Here is a 22098-nt window from a genome sequence, read left to right as displayed (position 1 = left end):
AAAGTGTACCAGTGACTTTAAAAGGTTGGCCACAAAATGTTCATCCACCTCTTTCCCTTGGCAGAGATCTCAGAGCAATAATCTGGATGCACCGTATTATTGAGTTTTAGAGTGTCCTGAGTGCAATTAACCTTCTGTCCAAACTATAACACTGAATTATAACTTTTGCTGGGCTTTGCATTATGACGTCCATAGTAGTGCAGATAGTGCCCTTGGTCACACACAGATGCTGCCCACGCTATAACCAGGCCTGATACAGCATTTCATAATGGATCGATATCTAAAGCTGTCAGACCTGCTGCTAAATGACTGTAATCTTAAATGGAGTAGACAAGAGAACTGGACTGACTTATATACAGTACCTATACAGGTTCAGCTTATACTGTATATGGGTGGATGACATTAAAGCTGGCAAAAGTTAGAAAAAAATCCTAAAATTTCTGAACAAAAAAAAAAATGCTAACTAGCTATATATACACTCTTAAAAATGCTTGGTTGTTTCAACCCATGTTTCAAATATGGACAAACCCAACTAATGGTTTAAATTTTTAAATTAAATTTAAATTTTTGTCCATATTTGACCCAAACATGGGTTGAAACAACCCAGCATTTTTTTATATATATATAAAATATACACACACACACACACAGGTATATACACACACACACACACACACACACACTCAAACACACTCACACATAGGCATTCAAAAGTTTGGGGTCAGCACGATTTTTTAAAAAGAAATTAATATTGTTATTCAGCTAATAATAAATATTTATAGCTATTTTCAAGATTGATAATGTTTCTTGAATACCAAATTAGCAAATTAGAATCATGTGACACTGATGTGACACTTTTTACTGTATTTTGATCAAATTAAAGCAGCCTTGGAGAGAAAAAGAGACTTCTTTCAAAAACTTTGGAAAAAAGGGTCACACTTTAGTTTAGGGTCCAATTCTCACTATCAACTATGACTTTTGCCTCAATAAACTCCTAATTTCTGCTTATTAATAGTCAGTTAGGTAGTTGTTAAGTTTAGGTATTGTGTAGTATTAAGGGATGTAGAATATGGTCATGCAGAATAAGGCATTAATATGTGCTTTATAAGCACTAATAAACAGCCAATATCCTAGTAATATGCATGTTAATAAGCAACTAGTTAATATTGAGAATTGGACCCATATATATATAAAATTACAATTCTGGACAGGGCATGTACTGAAATCCAATATGCTAACACATTGATACAATTATACATATTTTAAGACAAATGTCATCCACAGAGAGGGAACAGGGCTTTGTATTTCCTGAACTTTAGCTGTATAGTGAACAATTTTCAGTGAATAGCTGCCAAGCACTCAGTTGTAAAAGTTTAAGAAGCCAATAACACTTGGACGGAGCCCCCTTTTGCAAAACAAACCACGAGAGGGGTAAAGGCAAGCAAAGGAATTTCAATGGATGTATACCCTATTGTTCCTTGACCTTTCTAAGCTGTCCTTTGCCAGTGGAAAAACATTACTTCAACATTAAGAAACACACACATTCATAGAAACGCAATGTGCATGCGGTGCTACCAGCAGGTGGTCATTAACCATTTGAGAGTCTTCCAAAAAAAAAAAAAAAAAACCCAGCACCCTCAATCTCCCCTTTCATGTTCACATACTCCCTTCAAACTATCAGCCGTATTCAAAACTCCACAGTTCCTCCCCCTCGACAACCCCCAAACCCACAACAACTCCCAGTGCACACCATTAGACCCGCTCCCAAGAGACACAGAATTAACTGTTTAGGTTTATGAGCATGTGCACTTACAACAACAATCAATCAGTCTGCTAGTTTTTCTACATCATTAGTCTCATTTGAGGTGCAAAATGGAGACTGTTCTTTCACGAAGAACAGATATTTTCACCAGTCAGAAATGCAACAGTCAGAAGAAAACAGAAACAATGGGGTCACCAACGGTTGTTCAGTAGACGAAGGCAGACACGAGCACACACACATGCCGCAAAAAGCGCATCGACACACAGTCCAAACACACACAAGCAGTCTAAACACACACATAGTCCCTCACACTGTCTGATTAGCATTTCAATAGGGTGACCTCTTTCCCCTCCAACAGATTACCACACAATCCAGCCTGGCTCTCTAGTCATTCATTCAACTTGTCATTCAAGGGCAGGTGTAGCGTTTTGGAAAGACACAGGCGGGTTGTGAATTCCACCACACTCAGAGCCTTCACATCATGTACTAAAATGCAAAAAAATTAAAAAATGCACTTATATTTCATTGAGCTTTAAGTCTATAAAGTGCTGATGGGAGCCAAAGAAAGCTCCCAAGAGATCTCTTCAGCATCAATGTTGGGAGAAGATGTTCATGTAACATGAGAGATTATTGCAGTATCTACACTGATGCTACACTGAAAAAATGATCTATAAGTCAAAAATATTATTTAACATCACTGAATCAACCAACAAAACTCATTTTTGTGGGGTAAATCACATATAAATAGCTCTTCAAGGTAACAATTGCAGGTTCCCACTTTGTACAGTGCAGGAACAAGGATGAGAGAAGATCATGAGAGAAAGAGCAGGAACAATGGACTTGGCTGCAGCAAATGTTCACACATGCTAGTTTTCTCATCTCATCCTCTTACCCCTCCGCTTAATAATGAAGATCCATCTCCTCCATCCTCTCTACCCGTGCCGGTTAAGCCCTCGTTGGCTGAGGACGTCCAAGACTCAGTGTCCCCGTCTCCCTCCAGGATCCCCACCCTCACCACAGTCCAACAGGTGAAATATCAGTGTCCAGTCCTGTCAGATTTTAGTGCTCCTGTGGACGTGTGGCTTCGGGTATCTCCACCGCTGCTCCAAACTGGCTCAGTCCTCCTCACACATACACACACACTCGCTCCGACCTGCACCAACCGATCATGCGGCCACACACGAACACATACGGACAGAGACGCTACTGATCTGGCAACAGTTGTTGGGCTTTTGGCCACTCCTCCCAGCAAATCACCTCCCCTACTCCTGCCTGTCCCATTCCCTCCCTCTCTCTGCCTCGTTCTCTAGGTTGTTGCTAGGAAACTATTCAGCTGAGCCGTCCCACAGCCGTGACATCGAGCGGAGAGTGAGTGTGCTCCCTCGCAACACACACAGATATCTTAAGCCTAACCTCAGCTGTGCTGGATAATACACACAATTACAGATAATTAACCTTCTCCTCATTTAGGTGGCATGATAAATAAAGCAAATAGATAAATAAGATACAGATACATCAAAGAATCATTAGGGGGTTGATGATGCGATGGCCTGGAAAAAACATCAGCCAGTGTTCTTTTGGGGAAAAAAGAAAAAAAGATGGGTTACACCTGGAACAAGGTCGAGAGGAAAGCCCAAGACAGAGATGCCTGGTGAGCCCTGGTTGATGGCCTATACCCCAAAAAGGGGGAAAAGGTGAAGTAGGTGTTTTCTTTTGACCAAAAAAGAAAACGCTCTTGTTTCTGTAAACGTTATTATTAAATCATAAGCCAAGTATTTTTCTTTGAAAATCCCTTATACAGGTTTTAAGATGTCTATTACATCAACAAACACTTTAAAACATCATGATGAAGAAAAGTTACATAATTAATTTATTAGAAACAGAAATGCCACTAAACAAATGTAAAAAATCTAAAGCACAGTGGGCCATCCAGGCTCACTGGAAAAACAAACGTGGTGGCTTTTCTTCAAAAGTTTTGCACTTTCAAAGTGAAATGTTGAGTGAGTATCGCTAAAAGCGAGTACAGTTTTATCTGAAACAGATGAATGTGAATATTCGAGTTTTATTACGTTGGTTGTTGTGCGTATGGTGGCAGTTGGGAAATAAAATGTCCTAAAATTTTAGGAGCTAAAATGTTAATGTTGTGTCACGTTTGAAAATAACGTACCATCCACAGCAAACCCTAAACCAAACTGCATTTGCTGAAGCAAACATGCCATGTCAGATTGCTTCTACATGTTTTTAAACTTTTTTTATCGTGACTCGTGTTTCACAATGCAAAGCTGTACCAGATGAGCTACAGAGCAAGTTTATGTTAGAAATGCCTTGCATATGAAGCAGGTTATGTGACGCAAATGTGAAAATGTATTAGTTTACAAATCATGCACTACAGTATGTTTTTTGAGTTTTGCAAAAATGTAGATAGAGGCACATTTTCCAATGAGCCAATTGTTGGTAGTGTTAGAGCCATAAAGGGTTAGTTCACCCAAAAATGAAAATTATGTCATTAATTACTCACCCTCATGTTGTTCTACACCCGTAAGACCTTCGTTAATCTTCAGAACACAAATTAAGATATTTTTGATAAAGTCCGATGGCTCAGTGAGGCCTGCATTGACAGCAAGATAATTAACACTTTTAGATGCCCAGAAAGCTACTAAAAACTTATTTAAAACAGTTAATGTGACTACAGTGGTTCAACCTTAATGTTATGAAGAGACAAGAATATTTTGTGCGCCAAAAATAAATAAAATAACGACTTTATTCAACAAGATCTAGTGATGGGCAATTTTTTAAAACACTGCTTCATGAAGCTTCAAAACTTGTTTCGAATCAGTGGTTCGGAGCATGTGTCAAACTGCCAAAGTCACGTGATTTCATTAAACAAGGCTTCGTTACGTCATAAATGTTTTGAAATTTCAATGGTTCACATGACTTTGGCAGTTTGACAGTATTTTGAAATCGCCCATCACTAGATATTGTTGAATAAAGTCATTATTATGTTTTTTTGGCACACAAAAAGTATTCTCGTCGCTTCATAACATTAAGGTTGAACCACTGTAGTCACATGAACTGTTTTAAATATGTCTTTAGTAGCTTTCTGGGCATCTGAAAGTGTTAATTATTTTTCTGTCAATGGAGGCCTCACTGAGCCATCGGATTTCATCAAAAATATCTTAATTTGTGTTCTGAAGATGAACGAAGGTCTTACGGGTGTGGAACGACATGAGGGTGAGTAATTAATGACATTATTTTCATTTTTGGGTGAACTAACCCTTTAAGAGTGATTATGTTTTTTGATAAATGTATATTTTGTGTTATTTGTATTGTATCACGTGACTTTGACTAGTTTTATACGTGTTACGTATGTGTAACAATTTTGAAGAAGAATAAGGAAGAAGGAAGGGTTGGTGCTAGACAGCCTTTTGACCGTGGAAAAGGCTGGAATTCATGTTTTAGGAACGTGAATAAGTGTAAAGTAGTTTTTGAGTTTGATTTCTCTTATAATCTTCAAATTGTATAATGTAAGTACATGTAGGCCTGCTTTCACAGACAGGGCTTAGATTAAGCCAGGATTAGGCCTTAGTTCAATTAGGACATTTAAGTAGCTTTTATAATCGTTCCTTAGAAAAAAAATAATTACTGGTGTGCATCTTGAGACAAAACAATGGCTCTGACATATTTTAAGACATGTCAATGCAAGTTTCTTTCAGTTCAAACAGCTCGAACATGCATTTTAGTCTAGGACTAGCTTAAGCCTTGCCTGTGAAACCAGGGGTAGTTACTTAATATTACTCAGTGCTTAAATGTATAATTACAGTGTAACAAAGACACATTAAAGTAAAGTGTAACTGTAAGCCTTTACAAAACAAGATTCACGTATCAAATTCTTTGTGCAACACCCTTGTGGAAATGACAAAAAATGGAAAATGGCTCAGATCGCCATTACAGGTATTTTCCCTCCAAAATCCCTTTTTACAGATTTCAAAATGTCAAAATATACATCAAAGAAAATTATTCAAAGAGTTATTCTCTTTTGTCTAAATTGACTAGACAGAGAAATGGCACAAAACAAGTTTCAAAAATTCACTTTATACAAAGCCTACCAATCGGTCATTTAAAATAGTTAACCAAAAGTTTTTTTTAGGTCCATGTTTCACACTTTTCAAGTGATTAATGTTAACCTAGGGTTTAAGTGATAGTTCACACACAAAAAAAATTACAATGTTACAAACCTGTATGACTTTCTGAAACATAAAAGAAGATATTCTGAGAAATGTTGGTAATCAAACAGTTTTGGTGCCCATAGACCTGCATTATATGGATGAAAAACACTGAGACATTTGTCAAAATATCTACTTTTATGCACAGAAGAAAGTCATACAGGTTTAGGACAACATGAAGTTGAGTAAATGATGACAGAATTTTCATTTCTGGGTGAACTTTAAGCATAGTGTGACATTATTTAACGTTAGCAAGTAGTCTGACAAATACATTAACGATAACATTAGAAAATTAACTAGAGTTCACTTCCATAACTAGAGTGGTCTTATGACTGATTTATTGGAATATCTTAAGAGCTTCCTTAATTAACACCTCCCATAAATTCACAGCAGCAATGAGCTCTTGCTAGAGGCAAAGACGAATGAAATAAAAATCTAATCAATGGTGAACATTTACACGTGTACATTCACACTTCCACAGCTGCAAGTGAGAAGTCTCACATATGCTGTGCTCTGTTTGTGTGCGCATATCTGTGAAGTTTGAGATGCATATTTATGCAGGTGCATGAGATATTGTATCTGTGTGTGTGAGTGAGAGAAAGAAAGCAAGCAATCCTCCTCTGTTCCAACACTCCACTGAGTTCAGTGATGCCCCACTTTTCCCATGTTTCCCATGAGCTCAGTGCAGCAGCACCGGCAGTTAGTTTTGGTCCAGCAGCTCGATCCGACCCTCTTACCTCTAACGTCCTTAGCTCTCTGTCAGAGCTGCAAACACCTCTTCAAACCATCTCAAAATACAGTACACTTGATCTGTGTGATGCTGCAGGGATTGACATACAGTCTGAGCTGCAGTTGAGAAGATGGAAGAAAGAGAGAGAGCGAGGGATGCTTTTAGATCAGGAGGGTGTTGGCTGCAGATGAAAAGATGTTCACACAGCTCTATCACAAACTGGTGCTCGGCTCCTGATGCTGTTTACACAGCCAAAGCCATTCTATTTAGATCAGACACCTACTAGTGTAACACAGAGTGGATTAGAAAATGAAAAGAAGACAAAGCGAGAGAGCAAGTGTAAGAAGCAGACAGAAGAGCAGGAGGGAACACAGTGAACACAGGCTTGGCAGTTTGGGCACAGTGTGCATACAAATGACTGCATTCCTCTATAAGCCAAAACCAGGGGTCTCAGTCGGTGGATTGCAAGGTATAAATGGGTCACAGGTATACAACCAACCATATAATCATGCAAGACGACATTAAAAATGAGTTAATTTGCAATGCAGATAAACAGTTTGTGTAGACCGCAGTTTGTTTTCTTGTCATGCCTGTTGGAATAAATCAATCAATCAGCCTAAGCTGATTTGCTGGCTCTCCAAATAAATGCACGATTATAATCATATATGAGTTGTCTACGTTCCTCAAGCATTCTCTGGTATTAACGTGTATACTTATTATCACAATGATTAGCATAAGTAGCCTTTAGCATCGCATATTTGACAGTGGAAACACGACTGGCCCTGGCATGCACTAGCACGCCTTTGGCCGACAGTGGAAACGCATCAGTAACAGGTGAAGTACAGACAGCGGGTTGTTCATGTATTGCAGGGCCAGGACGCTCTTGTAGTCATGCAACAGCATTTTTGTGGAAGGTCAGTAAAGTAAGGACAATTAAGGGCACGTAAATTGTTTATTGTATTGTGATATTATTAACTAATAAATGTACTAAACTAAAATGTTGTCCCTGAGCGGCGTTACAACATCTCTCATTAAGGTTTGCAACTTTACAAAGAAAATAATGATCCGAAAAACACTCTTCGCTTATTAACACACAAAATACAATTGTAAAACTACTTCCGTCGCCTCACAGGAAGTTGTACCCTCGTTCTTTTTTACAGTAGCGCCCCCCGGAAACAGGTGGATATTTCGCGTTCATTTACACTGAACCAGAACAGTATCAGAGTCGCCTTTGATACTAGGGCCTGAGGTGGGTCAGATCCAGCGTATTTTAGGTCTGCTTTTCTGCGGCATTGCGTCTTTACACTGAATTCTGAGCAGACACAGACCCACTTTAGAGCAGCCATAAATCGGCTCTGTAAAGATGCCTTTAGCTGGCTCCCCAGCCAAGTCAAGCTGGGTTTAACAGGGTTTTGGGCACTTGGCCACTCTGCTAAACCTTGACGTGGCTGAGAGACAATCTTAAACCAGCTAAGACCACCTAGTGTCACCTAACCTCCTTAGGCTGGGTTAAGTGGGTTTTTCCAGCAGGGATGTTAATAATTATTTCATAATGTTAAGTCTATTCATGGTAATATTAATACATTTCAGTGTTTTGATTATAATGTTGTTATTGTTAAAATAAAAGTAAAACTAAATCTATTAAAATCATTTTGGTCATTGAAATAAAGCTGATATAAAATAAAATCTACTAAATCTACTAAGTACTAAAATGAGTTTTACAACTAAAACTTAAAAATAAAGCTATATAAAAATAATAAATTAAGACTAATATTAAACTAAAATTAAAATAAATAATGAAAATATAAAAAATAAAAGCTATAGTGTAAAGAGCTCATATTCAAGTATTACTGTGAAAACTGCCCAATTCTTGCTGTGCACAAGGCTCCGTCCAACATGCTGACATTTTATCTAATGATAGTAATGTCAGGCAACCTCAAGCTCACGCTGTCCGTGACTGTTGGCTGCTTGGTAAGAAAGATCGTACTTAACAGGTAATGTCTTTTTTTTATTATTCATTCAAGAACTTGGCTGCTCACACCAACCAAGACAGAGAGAGAAGAGTAGAGGATGTTGAAAGCTTGATGGCAGAGATTGGACTCAGTGGGTAGTAGTACTGCACAACATCATCCAGAAATTGGTCTCCTTTATAATCTGACTCTGGACCAAATAACAATGTCAAATGTAGAGGCAGTTTTGCCAATAACTTTTTGATGTCCTTTTATTTGGCACAAACATGACATGCAATCGCTCTCTCTCTCTGCACAGGCAGTATTGACAGAACACATCATCTTTTTTGTATTGCCAGCACTTCATCTGTCTTTCATATTTTCTTTCATATCAAAGTTACATCATGTCATTCCAATCCTGCATGTTTTTCCTTTTCTATGGCACACACACAGACGCACACACACACACACACACACACACACACACACACACACACACAGACACACACACACACACAGACATTTTGAAGAACATTGGGGTTCAAACAAAATTGGACCCCACTGACTTTCACTGTATGGGCAAAAAAAAAAAAAAAAAAAAAAAACATTTTTCAAAAAATATTGTGTTTTATGTTCTACAGAAAATACAAATTCATACGGGTTTGGAAAAACATGAAGGTTGTTGGGTGAACTATTCCCTTAAGATAATGATCCTACATTTATCGATGCAAGGATAAATGTAGGATCATTATTACAAATGTATTTATCAAAGAACCTATTAACAAGCAATAATGGCTATGAAAAAAATCTATTCTACCATATAAATCTGTTCAGCCCCCTTCTCTCCTCTAGGCTCACAGGTAGCAGGCACTGGCCTGTGAAATTCAATGTCACATAGAGCAGTGTTGCAGTGCTCCTGATGAAGGGAGTGATGTGGTGCATGAAAGCCGGGGGCTTTTTACTCACACTGAAACATCTTCATCGCAGAGTGTCGCGGTGCATCTCATTTCAACATGCGTCTGTGCTTAAAATACCAACAGCTTGAATCCCCACCTGCTTAAGCACAAACCTACTTCATATATCATCTGTATGAAACAGACATTGGACCTTATGATGATGTTTTATTTGTGGTGCTGTGCAGATAAGCACATACTGATAGACAGATGACACTACAAAGATATAGTCAAGTCAAGTCACCTTTATTTATATTGCGCTTTTTACATTGCAGATTGCGTCAAAGCAGCTTTACAGTGATAACTAGTGAATAATTTTGGCTGCACAGCAGCTCTAGAAGAAAATGGTGTCATTGTCCAGCTTAAGTAAGTTCAGTATTGATTCATTCCTTTGTAAAAATCAATAGCTATTTAATTTAGTTAATTTATCTATATATCAGCACTAGAGAAAACATCGTCCAGCTCAGTTCAGTTCGCATACAATGGTGTCACTGCAGGCAGGTCAAAAACATTGTTGAATATCAAGTGTCCCTAACTAAGCAAGCCAAAGGCGACAGCGGCAAGGAACCCAAACTCCATCAGGTGACAAAAATGGAGAAAAAAACCTTAGGAGAAACCAGGCTCAGTCGGGGGGCCAGTTCTCCTCTGGCCAACAACGAACAGTGCTTGATTATGATTCAGGCAGCATTACAGGTCACAAGTCCGACTGGGATCGCAACAGTCAAAATTTTTAATCCATATAGTAACACAGTTAGACACATTCACAAAAGTAAACATGTGTTTGCAAGTTGTGCATATTTGGCAAATTAGTCCAATGATTATTTCTCAGGAGAGGTTCAAATTTAATATAGGATATATAGAAACATGTCATTTATGGGGCCAGTATGTTGCTTTTTTAATACTTTTATTCAGCAAGGATGCATTTATCAAAAGTGATGGTACAAAAATACATTTATAATTTCTATTTCAAATAAATGCTGTTCTTTTGAATTTTCTATTTATTTAAGATTCCTGAAAAAAAAATGTATTACAGTGACAAGATGTCTTTGATCTAAAATGTCACAAAATGCGTCTCATAAACCTGCACTCTAGTTATATCATATCAGACGCACATGATTATCTTTTTGCTTGAAATGTTCTGAACATGAATGAATATATAACTTTAGTTAACTGCATGATAATTTTCTTAGAATTGTGCATTTCTGCAATATGAACACTTTGAAACAGTCACTTCTGACAACAAATTACTGACACTGAAGCCTGGAGTAAAATTCAGCTTTGCCATCACAGGAAGAAATGACATTTTAAACTAGTAAAGTTTGTTGGGACAAACTTTTATGTTGGTTTGACAAAGCCTTGTCTGAAAGTTTGACAGTATTATAAGTTTTTTAGCCAGTTTTATCATGTTGCTAGCAAGTTTTAGCTCATTGTTACTATTTTATTTAGTTGCTAGCACGACATAACATTTTGTTAACATGTTTCTAGAATGCTACAGCATTTTTCTAGCATGATTTAACATGTTGCTAACTTGCTAACATGTTTTATCATTTTGCTAGCATGATCCTAGCATGTTTTAGTATTTTTTCTAGCATGTTTTAGCATGTTGCAAGCAAAGATATGTATACGTAGAAGCCACATTCGACCGCCCCAGACAAGTCGGTGTTCCCGCCATCGTGGAACGGTCATCATGTCGTCACTCACAGTAAGAATCAATGATGCCACAACATTGCGCAGCTTCTGGTTGTGAAACTGCCGAGATTTAATTTCCCCCAAAAATGGGATAACCTTTCACAAGTGAGAATGTTGTGTGTTTATATGTATTAACTCAATATTACAGGTTTTTACTATGGTACTTTTTAATATTTTTACTTTTACCATTGTAACTTTTTAATGCCGTGTTAGCTGACACCTTCATCTTGTTTTATTGTGCTAGTTTAGCAAAATCATCTGCTGAAGACTATTGTAGATATAGAATATTCATACATGCATCTAAATACGGTTGCAAACGCTCTGTCATCTTGCTCTCGAATGTTCACAGACCAGCTTTGACCGTTCCAATATGATAAATGGCTTACATATAGCGGCCTATAGAAACAGCCGCTAATGAGGTATATATATATATATATATATATATATATATATATATATATATATATATATATATATATATATATATATGGCTGCAAGCATGTTTTAGCATTTTGCTAGCACATTTTATCACATTGATAACATGTTTAGCACATTGCTAGCATGAGCTTAGCATGTTTTAGTATGTTGCTAGAATGTTTTAACACATTGCTAGTATGTTTTCACACGTTGTTAACAGGATCTTAGCATGTTTTAACACATTCCTAACATGATCCTAACATGTTTTAGCTTGTTGCTAATACGTTTTAGCACAAACAGTCCAAATTGAAAGCCCATCACAAAGTCTTCAGTAGTACCTACTGTATAATCCATTATTTGACATCTCTGTCTGGTATACAGTACACTAGGTCTGGTGTGGACATGAGATAGACAGAGCAGAACGAATAAATACTGCACAGAGACAGCGTTTTTCTGCTCTGTCCACCACTGAACCCTACAATCTCTCTGTCTCAATGACACCCAATGACATTCCGTCTAGACTTTCTGAATTACCAGCAGCAAAGTCTCTTCTCTATCTATTCAACTGAGTCAAACCAAAGAGTCACCTCCCTTTTACAGTAATAAAATATATGGCAAGACAATGTGTACAGACACAAATATTACAGGCGGAAAGCTGAGATCATGAGAATAGAAAGTAAAAATTGTACTTTGAATTCCTTAGAAGTCAACAACAAAAGAGAGTTAAATAATATAATATTAATAATATCTATAGAAAAAGGAGCACAAAAGGGATAAGCACATCACCACATGCTCTTCTAGCCTCTCTCTCTCTCTCTCTCTGTGGTTATCCATCAGTGTAATCAATGTGACAGGCTCATTAGTGCTCTGACTCAACTATCATTCAGCAGCAGTCACTCAGAAGAAACATCTCCGAGTTCAGACTCCAATCACAAGTGATCTGTACCGAGCACAACAATACATACACGTACACGCACATTAACCCAGACAAATCATAGCTCCACATCTACAACTACAATATGAGCTTTGGGTTTGGATGTTATCAACAGGAATGTTTTGTCTCAGAGGGTGATTTTATTAAAACTAAGACATTGCACTTTTTTTGTCTTTCTGTTATATGAAGGTCACATTAAAAGTGCCTGGGTAACTTTAACTTTTCCTGTTTTTTTTTTAAATTTTAAATTCCAACAAGGCCATCTTAAAATGTGAAAATTATATTTTTTAAATAATATTTTTAAAGTATATTTCTAAATATACTTATAATATAAAAATATCTACTGTGCGATTAATTGAATTAATTTATACATCAACTGTGGCTTACTTTTCACCGTCATTTTCACCCCAAACAACATTTTTCCACTAATAGTCTTATCAAACTTTTGTGTACTTAGTCACCAAAGAGAAAAAAAGTGTCATTGAGGAGCATGTTTGTGTGTCAGTGAAGGATATACCATTCACATAAGTAGCATTAACAGATCAAGTAAGCCATTAACTGTTCTCAAGCAGGTCCTGTACATGAGACATAATATGCTTGGTCAATCTGATCAGCTGTCTGTAACCTTAATCTCTAAAACATGCTGTGTATGTCCTGGGAATACATATAATGAAACACACGCACTGTGAAGACTTGGATTTATCAAACTTCAAACATTGTGAATAGTATGTTAAAAAGCATTGAGTTAGAATGACAGTGTTGCACTACTTTGATCAGAAAACTGTGCTACCTGACAGATCACCAGTAAGGACACGTCTGACACAGAAATGGCACAATATTAGTGAAAGGTGCATGCTAGTACAATAAGAAAATATGTTTGTGACATGGAAATAATCATGCCATTCACATATGTTCTATCTTAAAGTGTCAGTTTAATCATCAGAGGAAATTAACATTTCAATTTTTTTTTTTTTTTTTGGAAAGGGGGGTGGGGGAAGAGAGGGAGAGAAATAAAGGAGCTCTGCAGAATATCAATGCAAAGCTTCAGTCCAGTGTTCATTTGAAGTGCTAATAGAACCGTTTGCAGCAGAGCACAGAAAAAGCAAAGAGCAATGCAGTTGATGACACAGACTTCATTTGCATATCCTTACACAACAGCCATCTCACAATTTAAAAAAAGAAAGAAGTGCAAATAGTGCAGGAGGTATCATGGAAATACTCCTAATACCTGCACCACCCTTTTTTCCATTTGAATGGAAACAAATATTGAAAACATTTCCTGTAACTGTTGTAAAATGATAGTTAGCTCTCGCAGCAGAGAGCAAATTAAATTAATAATTTACTAAAACATGCTGCTCAGACTGTGAACGGCTCAAACAGGCACTTGTTTTAGCAACATAATTAGCCACAGACTTCTAGAATGATCTCATTTTCTCTTCATATTCCTCAACATTTTCATCTGGGTATTACTATGTAATTACTTTGTAATTAGTGTCTTAAAATGAATGAGTATGGTTACGAAGCTCATCATTACATTCCTAGTGTGACTGAATGTGTCTTTTTTAGACTGTGGAGGAGGTCTGTTCACTGCTGCTGCTGCAGTGTTTCATATCCACAGGGACACAATGATCCAGCTTCACTCTGAAGTGCTTTGCTTAACTGATAAAAACCCTCAAAATTATCATGCATTACTGTATTAACAAATACGCTATTTTGGATAACAACTGGTGAAGGACGATATGAATGGTGTTAGACTGGTGTGTCAAATGTAATAAATCTGCCTAATGCCTTTTTTTTTTACCAAAATGAAAAACACTAATCCTTGCACTTCACATACATATTTAATATTATCTCCAAAGTTGCTGTATTTCTTCTGAATGCTGTTTCAATTGTTGTTTTGAGCTAAATGCATCTCATATCTTTCCAAACACTGCCACCTAGTGATGATACCAACACTGTTGCAGTAACCAGCTCCAATATTAGAAACAGCTCATATGCTTACTATGTGATATTGTTGTACTAACTGAATTAACTGATATTGACTGTAAAGAGAAAATCTATAAATTGAGTAATAACAGTGAAAATGTTAGTTTTCTTTTCAAAAGTCGGAGTTGCCAGATTTGTACAAATAGAAAACATTTACCTCTGAACAAATGTATAATTTTAAAAAAGTGTAAATGACAAATAACCCTCCATTCTGCTAAATATCAAACAGCTGTACAACAGAAAACAGGCGATTTTGAAGACCTTTAAGAGCACATTAGTATATACAGATGACCTCACAGCCAAAAGACATGCATATTTTGATATCATGAGGTCTTTAAAAGAAAAATAAAGTGTGTAATAGTAATTATTTGCATATTAATACATGTCTTGTATACAGTATGTGTCTATGGATGTCAGGAATCCCCTCTACTCTGGCTGTTTGACTGACAGCTCCATTGAGTCATATACAGCATGTTGACAGCAGCCATTAAAACATCCCGTGTCAGGTTATGTTTTACAAGGCTTAAACGGTAACTCAAACAGCAGCCTGTGAAACAGTGGCAGTATGGATTGCTGTGTATGTGTGACTGAGAGCTGACATGATGGGGGGGTGTTTTGGCTCCACTTACTCTCATCCATCAAGTTCACACAAGCCAATAGTGAGGCAGACGAAAGGAAGGTCGTTCCTTGTTATATCAGAGAACAATGCTTCTCCCCGTTAAGTGTCCTAATGCGTCTAGACACAGTGCCAACAGAAGTTTCTGGCTTGCTGTTGGGTTGACTGCCTCAATATGGTGCAAATGAACACAATAAGAACAAGCAGGAGCGCATGTCTAACAGTAAAGTGAACCGAAACCTGTGCAATAAAATTATTAGCCTGTTTCAAGTCGACCGTCGCCAAAACAGCTTTACAATACATGTCATCAATTCTTTCCACAAACAGGGCAAAACTCAAAATACCAGTCAGACACAAAAACCCTTTTTTTTCTCCATCTTGTTGTTTCCACTAGAGAAAAATCTCTGTGCTAACACATACACAAGAACTTTTAAAGTATATAATCATCTCTATAGACAACTTTTAGACTTCTAGTAGTTTGGAGACCCTATTGATATGGTCAATAACCACTAATCCAATGGGACGCAATTATAGCTCCATGTGCACAATGACAAATAAGCAGTGTTTTCAGTTGAGCGGACCCAGTGTCTTGTTTTCTGGGGGCCAACAGTCTAATTGGGCATGTCATATGGGGAAAAAAACATCAAGTAGCCAAATACTTAGAAATCTGCCCACCTGATAGTAGTAGCCATTGTCCGTCTGGTATGGCTGTGCTCCAATGTTGGGTGTCCCAAGTGCAGTTTTCAGAATCTCCTCACAGCCTGAATCACAAAGAAAGAAACATTATAATAGTGAATATATATATACTAAAATGTATTTGAAATACATTTATTTTGTGCTAAGTATACTACAAATACTTGTAAGGATTGAGGACGAACCAGACAAATGAATCATTCAGATGATTCTTTTAAAACATAATTCCAGAAACCCAAACTCAGAGAATCTAATTTTCGGCTCCAGTCCGTCTACAGAAATACCCTGCTAGGTACTTTTATGACACCCATGCTTCCTGACAGAAGGAGAGGTGACAAACTTAAGCTATTTGTGACAAACAAGAAGATAAAGAGTCTTTGATCTCCAGATTAAAAGAGACAGAGATAATGCAGATTTGTTTCTCTGAGTGACCTAACTTTACAGAAAAACTAACAAAGACTGTTCTACAACTAAAACTGCATCAAACTGCTCCAAACAATTTGAAATGGACTTATCAAACATTTTTTTACTGCATAAATTTTATATCATGTCTACACATGCTACATGTGACCAGTTATGTTTTAGAACACCATCAACTCATGTAACTGTGTAACTATTGAATGGTTGAATGAAAGTATTTTGTGTCGGATATGTTTTTAATTCTCTTCCTCTCCTCTAAATCATGGCTTGAATGAAATCTGTGTAAAATGTATCATATTCCATTTAATAGAAATTGTCTAAAACGGTACTCTCTGCCAACGCCGGCAATTCCAGAGAAAGGAAATAACACTTATTTTATGATTGGGGGCAGAGAAAAGCCACCTTTTTAAACAAGACTATATCTGATTGGCCAGAACTCCTCTCAGAGGTGGGACAAACACCTAAGTTTAAATAGTCATATCCCAAGACAAAGAAAAGGTAAGCAGTGACCCAAGTAAGCAGAACAAAGTGTAACCATGGAGTAACAAGAAGAAGAAACAAAGACAAGACCAAGCTGACAAAAGACAGACAAGCAGCTCATTCAAGCCATCCAACTTTCACTCACTTTTCTTTTCTTTTACTTAATTTTCTTTTTCGTTGAGAGTCTCATGTTCTAAGTTTTGCCGCAAAGTTCAACCAACGACTTTTGCCGCTTCAACTTTAACTACAACCATGACAAAGAGACTTCCTTTCATTTTGCCAGCAAGTTCAAACGTGATTGGTTTTACCTAACCACCATCCGGACCTAAAAAGACCCTGCAACAAATCATCGACTCGGAAAACCCTTCTCTCCACGCCGACGAGAAGATTCACATTTAAAGTCGGCTCAAGCAAGTACCTCCAGATTCTAAAACTGAACTGGTGCATTAAATTAATGATTCATGGTTCCTCCAGGTCAGGTCTTTTGAAAGTGCATATTTTGCTAGGAATCCTGTTCATCATATCACTCTCTCTTAAAACTCTTTCTCTCTCATTTCCTTTCTTACTGCAACGCGTATGAATGTGTGTGTGTGTGTGTGTGTGTTTGTGTTAGATTAGTTTGTGTTAGAATAAATAAAGTCTCTAGTAGATTTCATAAGAAAGTGTCTTGTATTATGTGATTGTAAAATGTAATGTCATAAACTGTCGATCTTAAAGTTACCGGGCTCTAATCAGTGTTTTCACAATAGTGGATATTCATGTCCGCTACAGAGCTTATTACGGCTCGAGCAAATGGACGCTGGACGATTCAGTTGCTCGGTCGTAAACTAAATGACTTTTTATAATTCCCTATGAATTAATTATTTCATTTGAGCTAAATTTGGTCCTTTCCTTACATACTTTTACATTTTTATGTGCTAAATAAAAACACTCTGCAATTGTACTTTTGGTATAATAAACTGGTATACTTAAAAGTCTGCTAAATTGGAACAACTAATTTTGAACTTAATGCACTTTAATTTATGCAGAAGTAGTGCTGAGGTCCAACTAAAGATATGCTTAAGTATATTTGATTGTGCTAAAGTGGAACTATTGCATACTTATGTACTGTTGTATACATTAGGTACACTTTAAATATCTTGCATTTAAAGACTGATATTATACAAAGATCATATAATCCTTATTAATAGTGATATTAAAACACTTTTTAGGCATAATATTAAGAAATGTGCATTGTGCAATAAATAAATAGTCCAAATAAAGTTTAATTATAATTTAATATCAGTAAGTCTTATGTGATATGTCAATAAATATGGATTTGAAGTATACTTAGTATGAAATAGATGTATTTTAAATAGATTTTGGTATAGTTTTTTTTTACTAGGGTAGTCCTGAGAAAACACATCTCATTAAGCACAAATAAGTAAGAGATAATGTGCAGTCAGTTAGTCATTATCACAAAATAAATCCACTTTTGGAGGTGAAACTTAGGCAGCTGACTTGTTGCCTCGCTGCCCTATCAGGCAATGACTTTGCAGGCAACTTTGCGCACAAAGGTACCTCACGAAACTGATTTCTGAGGCAGCATAACAGTTTAATGATATACAACAAAATAGTGCAAGCTTTTGGTGATAACTAAGAAAATATTTAATTACTATACTGTAAAAAAGAATTGTTAGTTTAACTTAAAAAGTAAGTTACCTGGTTGCCTTAAGATTTTGAGTTCATTGAAATTAAAAATGTGAGTTAATATAATGAAGGCGATTGGTTTAATCAACAGAAACTCAAAATATTGTTATCTGAACCACATTAAGTTGATTAATGTTGTGAAAAATGTTGATAACAAATCATCAAAATAATTTTTTACAGTGTACAATACTGATTTCTCACTAGAAATAACATAAAAATTGGAAAACGTCGGTCAAAATGTGCATTTACACATAAACTGACCATCAACCGCACCTTTCAGATGCCATTTTTTTACATCTATGCTGCCTTCAAAAAACTGATCAGATGAAGGTATCTCAGGAGAAAGGAAGTGAAGCTAACATTGGCAGTTACTCAGCAAATAAATAGACATGATCTGTATATATTAGAAAAAATAGTCAATCAACCTATCAACAAGATGAACACTGCAACAATTAATCAACTTGATTTTCAAAAACAATCGATAAGTGAAACACAAGAAGGCACCAGTAGCATTGAATGCAAGTCTGTATGATACGAGAAACATGAAAGTAGCGGCACTTTTAGTTACCCAGATAAGCAGACTGATATACAGTGCACAGGGTTGCCAGGTCTGCACAACAAAACCTGCCCAACTGCTAATCAAAACTAGCCCAGTCGCATTTTTTGTGGCACAAATCCATAATCTTTCTCTGCACTGATATGCTATACATTCCTGTAAGATCCACGTCATTTAAAGGGATAGTTCACCCAAATATGAAAATCATTTACTCACCGTCATGTCATTCCAGTCCTGTATGCATTTCTGTCTTTTTTTTCTGCAGAATACGAAATAAGATATTTTGAAGAATGTTGGTAACCAAACAGTTTCGGTTCCCATTGACTTGCATTGTATTTTCTGTGAATGGGAATAAAAACTGTTTGGTTACCAACATTCTTCGAAATATCTTATTTTACATTCCATAAAAGAAATAAAGTCATACAAGTTTGGATTGACATGAGGGTGAGTAAATCATTTTTGACTGAACTATTACTTTAATTCTGAATGTGCTTTATGAAAGTACAAGATAAGGCTATTGATTAAGTTTGCATCACCATAACTACATTAATTTAGAAGGATTTCCATGTATCTGTTATATTTTTCATTAGAGAATGGGTGCTTCTCAGATATACACTGACTAATTCAAGAAATGTGGCTTTCTCACTTAGACACTGCGGCCATTGTGCTGTGTATAATTCAGCTTCTGTCACTTTAAATTTCAGATCCCTATTTGACGACATCTTGTGTCTTCTCTCAAACCAGGCTTGAATTATTAAACTATACACACTGTAAAATTTAGGCCTCCTTTGCTCCACTTACAAGAGCCAGAAAAAAAATGTAAAAATACACATTTTGATAAAAACTGAAAGTTCAACATTAGATATTATGTTGGAAATGGGAACTGTTCTCTTAAATATATGGCTACATTTTTGCTCACACACAAACAGACAAACCCATCTGCAGAAATACAACAGGCTAAGTAAAACGCCATGAATAAATAACGTACTGAGAGCCGCAGCGTAGGACAGCCCAGACCTCGAATCCATTTATAGTCACACTCACATAACATGAAGTGCAATGAAGTCTTGGTGCTCTGTGTGACATCTCAAGTGGGCCACAGCTCAAATTGGCTTCGGGAATGTCCCAAATGGGAACATATTGTGGGCAATACATAAATATATAAAGCTGTACACAATAGGCCTGTTTTAGCAGATGCCAAAGACAGACCAATGCTGAAACAGTGGTACAATCCTAAAATCTTTTAAGCACACCATACACAACAGCAGTTTCCTATGGAACCTCAAAAGACAAACATAGGCTTTGGCTTTGTAGACTTGGTGTGCGTGCTGGGGATCAGGGGGGGATTCATTAGGGAAAGAGTGAGTGGGAAGACCACTGGGGCTCATTAAACACTCTGGGACAAAGTCTTTGGGCCTGGAGCCCATTTGGCCTGCTTACTTCTCCCTCTTTAGCCGCTTCCATAGAGCGCTGGCACAGAGACGTCGTACCCGGGTCCCCGTGCCTGCTGGTGTCCTGCCTATTCAGCTGGCAGATCTGGGCTTCATAAGTCTGCCAAGCAGCGCGAGTGTCCCAGGCTGACAAACGTAACCCTGTTTACTGTGCTCTTAATGACAGTGAAACAGGGAAGAGCGAGTGTGCCCATCTAGACAAGACAATAAGTGTCCTAAAACAGCTATAAATAATGTGAAATTAGATTGCTGAACCATGATTACACAGTAACTGTGTCTGTGAAACCCTAAAAAATATCCCATAGTGAGGATTGACGCTATAATCAGGAATAACATCCCCCCATCTTTTAACTGAGAAGCACAACCCACGCTAACAAGTGAATTACTATGCTGTCATTATATGGGAAAATATTTCAATCTGATAAACTTTAATTAAAGGCACACCCAGGGATACTCGTAAATTTGTTGTTCAAATGTGGTTATTTTCAATTAGGCAGATCAAGAGTGTTCAGCGTTGAAGCAGAGATCTCTAATCAGATTGAGCTCACTCAGGCTATTCATTTTCCCTTACAATTCTAGACATAGAAGTGAATGTAGAAAGCTAAAAAGACAGAGCTGATGTGCACCTTTATCGATCTTTGGATTCTTCAGACGAATTGTTCAATAAAATGAAGTGATAATAACTGTACTTGTCTGGAGATAAGAATTGCATTTATTTCTGTAACAATGCACCACTTGGTCTTTTTAAGTCAGGGGAAACACGGGCAGTCTCTGTCTAAAGGAACACAGTGACTAGCACTCAGTCTTCATCTCTGGAGACCGTTTCAGTTTGCCATACTTCGTGCTGAACTTTATAATAGTAGTGAACGGAGGGTTTTGAAGCCCCCAAGAATGCATGTTTCCATTCTAAATATAATGCATATGGCTCCAGGGGGTTAATAAAGGCCTTCTGAAGCATAGCGATGGGTTTTTGTAAAAAAAATATCCATATTTAAAACCTTCTTAACTATAATAACTAGCTTATGCCAGACGACCGTACACATACTGCGAAAGTCGACTTGCGCCAAATGAGTAACCCGTGACGCAGGATGTAGGAGTATCGAAAGCTTAGACGCCTCTTGCGGTTTAGGGCTGTGCAACAAACTCAAGCTCCTTTTCTCTTATATCAAAATCCTCCAACATTTTTCTTTAAAATTTCTTGTTTTAGATTTCTAATTTGTGACCGATGTTTTGTTTTGCTCTATCCTCTGCGCTTCCACGTTCGTCATTGCGTCATGCACACTAGTTTATTATACTTAATAAAGTTTTAAATATGGTTATTTTTCTTACAAAAACCCATCGCTTTGCTTCAGAAGGCCTTTATTAACCCCCTGAAGCCGTATGGATTATATTTATGATGGATGGATGCATTTTTTGGGGGCTTCAAAACATGCCCCACGTTCACTACCATTGTAAAGCTTGAAAGAGGCAGGATATTTTTAAATATATGTCAGATTGTGTTCGTCTGAAAGAAGATAGTCATAAACACCTAGGATGGCTTGAGGGTAAGT

The 22098-nt window shown here is 37.1% G+C and overlaps 1 protein-coding gene across 3 annotated transcripts in view; it reads right to left on the bottom strand.

Annotated features, from left to right (window-relative positions):
• The window catches only part of rab11fip4a (RAB11 family interacting protein 4 (class II) a), a 58750-nt gene that overhangs the window by 24443 nt on the left and 12209 nt on the right, over window positions 1-22098 (bottom strand). For 2 of the 3 annotated variants that reach the window (XM_051888471.1, XM_051888472.1), the window contains one exon: window positions 15935-16020. In XM_051888471.1, the coding sequence (XP_051744431.1) occupies window positions 15935-16020 (86 nt within the window). Of the gene's footprint in view, window positions 1-2654; window positions 2989-15934; window positions 16021-22098 lie in introns of those variants that run through there. The other variant, XM_051888474.1, reaches the window with a different exon arrangement.

Source organism: Ctenopharyngodon idella, chromosome 3, assembly GCF_019924925.1.
Source record: "Ctenopharyngodon idella isolate HZGC_01 chromosome 3, HZGC01, whole genome shotgun sequence".
In the NCBI taxonomy this organism is placed as follows: domain Eukaryota; kingdom Metazoa; phylum Chordata; class Actinopteri; order Cypriniformes; family Xenocyprididae; genus Ctenopharyngodon; species Ctenopharyngodon idella.
Note: the sequence above shows the minus strand (reverse complement) of the source record. Positions and strands in the feature narration are given on the sequence as shown.